General features: G+C 44.5%; 2 protein-coding genes across 4 annotated transcripts in view; one reads left to right on the top strand and one right to left on the bottom strand.

The window, feature by feature from the left end:
- Positions 1-3228, bottom strand: part of stx6 (syntaxin 6) — a 7434-nt gene extending 4206 nt beyond the window's left edge. For all 3 annotated transcript variants that reach the window (XM_037674418.1, XM_037674419.1, XM_037674420.1), the window contains exons 1-3: positions 3025-3228; positions 784-953; positions 602-696 (exon numbers count right to left, since the gene is read on the bottom strand). In XM_037674418.1, the coding sequence (XP_037530346.1) occupies positions 602-696; positions 784-953; positions 3025-3059 (300 nt within the window). In that variant the 5' untranslated portion in view covers positions 3060-3228. The remainder of the gene's footprint in view (positions 1-601; positions 697-783; positions 954-3024) is intronic.
- Positions 3229-6138: 2910 nt separating this feature from the next.
- Positions 6139-7925, top strand: part of LOC119430452 (ELAV-like protein 1) — an 18233-nt gene continuing 16446 nt past the window's right edge. The window contains exons 1-2 of the mRNA XM_037697859.1: positions 6139-6276; positions 7541-7603. Coding sequence (XP_037553787.1) covers positions 7568-7603 — 36 coding nt within the window. The 5' untranslated portion in view covers positions 6139-6276; positions 7541-7567. The remainder of the gene's footprint in view (positions 6277-7540; positions 7604-7925) is intronic.

Below are 7925 nucleotides of genomic sequence, written 5' to 3'. Positions count from 1 at the left end.
AATCAGATTGAAGAGAGACTCTGCAGCCAATCAGATTGAAGAGACTCGGCAGCCAATCAGATTGAAGAGACTCAGCAACCAATCAGATTGAAGAGAGACTCTGCAGCCAATCAGATTGAAGAGACTCGGCAGCCAATCAGATTGAAGAGACTCAGCAACCAATCAGATTGAAGAGAGACTCTGCAGCCAATCAGATTGAAGAGAATCAGCAGCCAATCAGATTGAAGAGACAGTCTGAGGAAAGAAGCCAGGATTCCAGAAGAGTCTCCATCACAGAAATGTCTCTTTTGTTCACTTCAGGTTAGCTCGGATCATTTTAGAAATGGGTAAAGCCCAGGGGAGTTTAATTCTGTCATGATGCTCTGGAAGTGAAGGAGGTGGACTTTGTTCTGACCAGGACCAGACACAGCAACATGCTTGACAGAACTGAGACTCAGTACATGTGGATCCAACAAGTGCAGGAAAACAGGATCAAACATAACATCCAACAAAACAAAACCCAGGACTGGATTTTCATTTGTGTCCGAAGACCAGGAGAACTGACCCCAGACCCAAACAGGAGTCGGTTCAGAAGAGACCCAAAGTGAGACGTGATGTTCACCTTGACGATGCGTCGGGTGCTGATGATGAAGGCCTTCCTCTTTGTCAGCTCAGCAGCATCCAGGTTGAACTTCTTTGGGTTTGACTCCACGATGCCTTCACTGACTGTTAAGAAATGTGAGTTTTTATCATTTAACCAGTTAGACCTGCCCGCGACCCGAGTCTCAGTAGGTTAAAGGATATTGATGGTCTCGTCGAGGTCCTCCAGGTCCCAGTCGATGGAGCGCAGGCTGTTCCTCAGCTCATTGGTTGTCCAGTCGATTTCCTCTTTGGAGGCTCCATCCTCTTCCTGCAGCAGCTCACTCCACCTGTGATGGAGGCTCTGAGCAGCATGCACTGCCTTCTCCACCTCCCTGAAAAACAAAAAACACAGAACTCAGAGAGGCGGAGCTACTGACACACCTGATGGTCACATTATTCACTTTCATTTCTGAAAATCTGAAATCAAAATCTGAGTTTTAGAAAAATAAAACCTTTTTTCCACTAATCCTTTTCCAGTGAGAAGTGGTCCTCAGTCCTGGTCCTCGAGGGCCTATGCAGGATCTTGGCCCTTGAGAACCGGGATCCCACAGGGTCATCTGCAGAGGTCCACTGTGAGTTCTGGGTTTTGTTTCAGCTTCAAGATGTTTCAGTTTAAAGAGAGACCCTGGTGGAGTGCGAGGGGAGGTTCTGTCACCTGAAAGCCAACACATCTTCTGCCTGGAGAACTAGTTCTGCTGCTGTGCAGAGGCTTCAGTCTAGGACGCCCCGAGCTTTGTGTTAGAGGAGTTGAAGAATGTTTCCCTCAAAAACACATTCCCATTTTGCCCAGTAAGTGTCCTGTCCCATCAGGCGGGACAAGACTACTGACCTCTGTTATGGGTCAGTGAAGGAAACATATGGAGCTTTTCCCCTTCACCTCTGGGCAATGATGATCACAACTGTGTCCACCTTTTACCAGCACGTTTTAAAGAGGAGAAAGGTGCACGTGAAGGACACTAAAACGTGCTCGGAGGAGTCTGAGCAGTGACTGCAGGACTCTTACGACAGCACGGACGGGAACATGACTCTAAAATAGTTACTGAACCGTTACTTGTGTAGGTAAAACTCGGTGTTAAACAACCTGTTAAAATACAGCAGAATGGAGGAAATGGCATCTACTCTATTCAAAATGTTATGGGGGAGGACCCCCACACCCCCTACCAGTGTGTCCCCCCGACATTACAAATGGTTCTGATGCCATTGGCCATCACGCTGCTAAAACATCTTCCAGAGCAAGGACCATGACCCAAAACCAGAACTGGACCGTCACTCAGAACAAAGCAGAGCTCTCACATGTAACATATCACTCGTCTCGTGAACAACAAGATTATTGTGTTTTTCATCTGAAGTGGGTCAAATCACTTCTGTTAAAAGTAAACTAATGGAAACGGCTGCTGTAATTTGATTCTGTTAATAAACCATGTGACTTGCTATGATCGCAGGTTTGAAACAGGTGTGGTACTGGTGATACTGGTGTGTGACCACAGCGTGCACATCTGATGTTGCTCAGTGGTCCTCGGTGCGCTCAGGGAGCCCCCCCCCATTACAAATGTGCTTCAGACACCAACGGAGCTTTTAGTGAACTGGTTGCCTCCCAGTTCTTAGTGTCCTGCTGTGGTAATCTTTCTCTCAGAATGAGAACGACCTGAACCGAAGTGGTGGTCCAGTTATCTGACAGGAGAGAAGCAGGTGAGGCCAGAACCCTGAACCCCTGCAGGTACCCAGAACACCTGGATCCATTTCAAAGGACGGGTCTCAGTTCAGGCCCCACAGGACGCAGACGCTTGGTGCAAAATGTAAAACTAAGCATTTTAAAACCAGCTTTGCTCCTGCTGCCACCAGTTAGCATAGTCTGAACACTTTGATTCTTTGATCTGGTTTTACACCATCTGATTTACTGTCTCATCTTTCTTATTCTCGTTTTATCCTGTTACTCTGATATCGTCCTTCAGTTTTATTTCTTTTATTCAAGTTGCATGTCAATCATATGTGTTGTTTTTAGAAATATAACTCAAAACAAACATAAAACATCAAAGAGTTATGAATAAACAAAGGATCAAAGTTCATGGTCAATAATCCAGGTAAAAAAATCCAAGTCAGGTAGATGACCTGACTTTAGTTTGTTGGAATAAACAAAGGGTAAATAATTTAAAAAGAACCAGTTACCAAATTATTTAATTCCACTGGTAACACATGGACTAACTGGTTCTACTGGTTATAATTGGCTAACTAGTTATATTAAGCTGGTTAAACTGGTTAAACTGTTTCTATTGGATGAACCGGATCTACTAGTTGGATTAGTTAAACTGGTTTTATTGGGTAAACTGGTTGAAGCTTAGATGGTCTCGTTAATAATCAACGCCTCTGCCGGTTCTGTAGCTAGCTCGGTTCGGCTTCTCTGACCCTTTAACAACGAAGAACGGGTCTTCCATGGACATCTTGCCGGTTCGGGGTTAGTCCATCCCTCAGAGTCTTCGATCCGGATCCGCTGTGTCTGCTCTGGTTCCGGTAAAGGTTCGGTTCTTCTCCTCCAGGATGCGCCGGAGCTAAATGCTAACCGCTAACTGGTTTTTGTTTACAGGCAGCAGCGGATACGTCACAGTGACGTCACACTTCCATTTCCGGTCAAACACAGGCGCGTTCCCGCCTCTTCATTCATTCAACCTTTATTTCTAAAGGTTGGTCCCATTGAGCCTCCAGGACTCATTTACAAGAGACATGACTTTTTTTAACAAAGAGTCATGACAACAGTGGACAACAACGACAATAAACAATCATAATAGGCATACAATTATTATTATTATTTTTTTTACAAGTTAAAATAAAATAGCAACCAAAGGACAGTGAAAATGAAAAAGTAGCGAAAAAACAGCTCGATTCTAAGGCGGTGTAGAAAACTAAAAACAGGAACATGTCTGCGTTGGTCCTTGCCAGGAGTCCAACAGACTTTTAAAGCCACTTAGAGAGGTCAAGGTCAAGACCTTGTCAACAAGGTCAACACACACAAGGTCAACAATGAAATGAAATGCTCAAGACGAGAAGAACCGTTCTCGACTCACCAAAAAAATGACAACAAATACCAAAGCATGCAACAAAAATACAAAAACAAGGCGCCAAAAATCTTACCATAATCACAGCATTGTAAGAGAGGGACAGGTGAACCTGGAGGCTCCGCCCCTGTTTAATGATGGACGATTTCTTTTCACAAAGATGGCCTCCTTTACTCCTCTCTCAAACCGTCGTTCCTCTCTATCCAGGATGTGAACATCTTCATCCCTGAAAGAGTGACCTCTGACCTGGAGATGAGTGTAGACCGCAGAGTCCTGGCCTGATGATGTTGATCTTCTGTGCTGGTCCATCCTTTTGGCCAGTGGCTGTTTAGTTTCCCTGATGTAAGACTGATCACCCTCCTGACACTGAACAACATACACAATATTACTCTGTTTGTGCCGGGGGACTGGATCTTTGGGATGAACCAGTCTTTAATGTATTTTGTGGTTTAAAAGCCACTGGGACATTATATCCTGATGCATGCTCAATAATTCAGGTAGAAAAATCTAAAAAAGTTAAGTCAGGTCCTCTGGACAGGTTCAAAAAACAATAAATTGTAGAAAAGTTTCATCTGAAAGACTTCCGAACATAACGTCACTGGGATGTTTAGAAAATAGACCTCTCAGTTTCTCTGAAACTCCAGCAACATATGGAATGACCACTGCTGGGTTCCTCACCAGATGGATGGCTGTTTGGGAGTCCAGTTCTAGAACTGCGCCGCTCCAGGTGGCTGCATGTTGGAGCAGCTCCATCCATCTATCCATCCATTATCTTTACCCGTTTATTCCATTTTGGGTAACGGGGGTCGCTGGTGCCCATGTCCAGCAATCACTGTGCGAGGGGCGGGGGACACCCTGGACAGGTCTCCAGTCCATCACAGGAACACATAGAGACAAACGAGACAAACAACCATTCACTCTCTCACTCACACCTAGAGACAATTTAGAGTTACCAATCAGTCTAACATGCATGTTTTTGGTCTGTGGGAGGAAACTGGAGTACTGGAGAAAACCCACGCATGCACGGAGAGAACATGCAAACTCCACCCAGAAAGGCCCCTGGACCGGGGTTTGAACCAGGGACCTGCTCGCTGAGAGGCAGCAGCTCTACCAGTTGCGCCACCGTGCTGCCTGGAGCAGCTCTGTTACTTTCATTCTGAGATTTTGCTTTTGGAAACTTTAATTCCTCTTTTTCTGGATGTAAATCACAGTTTCTGGATGATTGTTTCCTCTGGTATCAGATGCTGTGCAGCTGGAAGGATTTTTACTGAAACTTTTTTAGTTTTGGACATTTGTTATGATGCGTAACCATGGCAACAAGGCAGTCTTCTACAACCAACAGCTGATTAACATCTCAAAAGCTGAAATAATATCTCAACTACAGCCCCAAATCTCAGGTGAGTTGAAAAGGATGTTTTGTGGATGCATTCTCATCTACCTGCCAGCTGTGCTCGAGTGCCTGACCACTGAGATCCTGGAACTAGCAGGAAACACGGCTCATGACAGCAGAAGGACAGGATCGTCCCTCGGCACCTACAGTTGGCTGTCCGCAGCGACGAGGAGCTCAGCAGACTGCTGGGAGGAGTGGCCATCGCTCTGGGAGGAGTTCTGACCAGCATTTGGGCGGTCCTACAGCCCGGAGGAACCGAGAGGCCAGCCGAATCTGGGAGGAGGGATCGGACGGCATCTGCAGCCAGATCCTTAGGATCCACTGTGGGATGGACCTTTACAAGAGATCCTTCCTGTCTACAGCATCAGCATCTATAACATCTCTTAATGAAATGAGGATAACGAGTTACAACAACAAATAAATAATCTCTGGGATTAATAAAGTATTTTTGAATTGAATTGAACAGGCATTCCTGTTTGGACTCCCAAACAGCCCAATCAGTCTGTGAATAGCAAGCGGCCCCCAGGGTACTAATGAGCCATCGTTAGACTGGTGGTCCTCCTTGAACATGTGAACAACTAGTTCTGGATGTCAACAACAAACTGGTTGATCCACTATGAGAAGGTGATGTTTATAAGACTGAGTTTATTACAGCTCCTCAGACTGAGGAAGTGTTTTGGATGAAAGATGAAACGTTTCTACATTTTTTTGCTGTTGTTTTGTCTTTTTGAATGTCCAGAGGACCAGATTTAATTTTTTGGGCTTTGTCAAACTGTTAGTATGACTATCCTGATGCATGCAGATTTGTATGACTGATATTCACACCAGTGTGATGGAGTGAGAGATGCGGAGCGCTACGTCTGTAGCATCTCATAGCTAGCTTAGCGTGTATCCATAGGGGAATGTCATTTGTTTTACAGACATATACATATAATATGACTTGTTTGTTCAAAAGTTGTAAAAAATTAGCGGAACTTCGGGACTCTCGCGACACTTGCTTCGTTGGTGAGGTGTGGATAGGAGGAAATCTCGCGATACTTGCTTGGTTGTTTGGCGCTGTGTGGAAGTCTCGCGATACTTGCTTTCTTTGTGTGGCGCGGTGCGGCTGTGTGTCTTCGGAGAACGTGTTGCTGATTTTAAACTTCACTTGCTACATCTGCGTGCGGATCAGTCCACCTACAACCATAGATTGTCTAACCTGTGTCTCTTCCACAGGTAAGATCCGTGACGTCATTTAGCTGCCTGAGATCCCGCCGTTTGGCCTTGGCGTGCGGTGTGTTAGCTGCTAGCTTCTCATAGCTTTCCCTGCTACCTTAAAATCGTGTTCGCTTTATAACGTTAGACCTGATTCGGTTCGGCACGTTTGGGTTCGTGTAAACGCTGACGTTCTGATCAAGTTTTTTTTACATGTTTGTGTAAAAAAAATATATAATTTTTTGCCGCTTTAGATGCATCCTATGTGTGGCCCCCTGCCGGTCACAATGTCTGACAGGAAGTGACGTCAGTAATCGTAATGTAGACAACGCAAACTTCTGCTTGACCGCCGGTTGACTGTTCTGCTTTGCATGGAGTATGTAGGACCCTTAAACCTATAACAGCAGAACTAAGGGATGGCTGAGGAAACCCAAACCAACCCTGACTATAGGATTGATCAAAACGGACAGTCTCCTCACAGCAGCTGCTCATTGGTTTCACCTGAGAGGAGCTTGAGAACTGAAAGCTGCAGATGTTCAGTGTGTTTATTATATTCAGAGCTTCTTAATGTCCTTCCAAAATATTACATTGTGTGACTGGGTCCATCCCACAAACACATGAAGGACTCTGACGTACACACAACTACTGAGTTGCAGTGTTTGTGACCTTTATCTTTTACTTGCATGTTTTTACATTCTGCTGAAGGTTTTGTGTTTTTGCACCTTACTCAGATTTTATATCTCTGCTGTTATAAAAACAGAAAAAGTTGATGCTGCTAAGCACATATCAGAACATGTTTCTACCTCATGTACCACCTACACATGTTCTAATCAACATGTGTCTCTAGTCTTGTCTCTTAATTACTTGTTTAGATGAGAATGTTTCGATTAGCTTAGAGTTTTGCATTTGTTACAGGTCTGTTTGTATTTATTGCACTGTTGCATATCTGCGATATTGTTTTGCACGTAATGTTCTGTGCTGCACCGTGATCCCGGAGGAACGCCGTTTCTTTCAGTCTGTACTGGACGTAGCTGAAATGAAAACGAAACCTCTCTGGGTCTGACTCTGAAAAGTTTGAAAGATGCTGAGAGGCGAACGCTCTGACACGACATGATGGGTTTCCTTGTTTGGGTCCAGGTGATAATAAGATGTTTGAACGTGGACGTCATGAGGATTGTTGATGCTAACAGGTTCAGCTTCCTGGTCTGATCCTTGGAACAGTTTTTTTTTAATCTACAGAAGTTCATAGCTCTAGTTGTTGATGAGTCATTTTGTTTTTCATCAGACGCAGCAAACATCACGACCTGGTTCCATGGCAATGAGACGAGGACACGTCAGATACCTGAAGGTGAGATGTTTGTGGATGGGAATATAACCGTAGCCTTCTCAGTAACTGGTAGGAGGCTGGAGTCATTTCTAACATCAACACAGACTTTGGTGAAGGCAGACTGTTTGATCTCAGATCTCTTTATTTTTGGAGAATTGTGATTTCCTGTCCAGATCTGCTGATAAGGATTTATTTGCTATTTTTACATCTGCCTGCAAGAAAGTTTTTATAATGAGACACTGGTTGCTTCCTGAACCTCCCACACTCTCAGGTTGGATAGATCTTGTAAATTATTTTATATGTAGATACACACACACACACACACACATACCCTAATGACTGT

This window comes from Nematolebias whitei, chromosome 3, assembly GCF_014905685.2.
Source record: "Nematolebias whitei isolate Nwh7 chromosome 3, NemWhi1, whole genome shotgun sequence".
Classification (NCBI taxonomy): domain Eukaryota; kingdom Metazoa; phylum Chordata; class Actinopteri; order Cyprinodontiformes; family Rivulidae; genus Nematolebias; species Nematolebias whitei.
The sequence above is the reverse complement of the archived record's forward strand: the minus strand, read 5'-3'. Positions and strand labels throughout refer to the sequence as shown.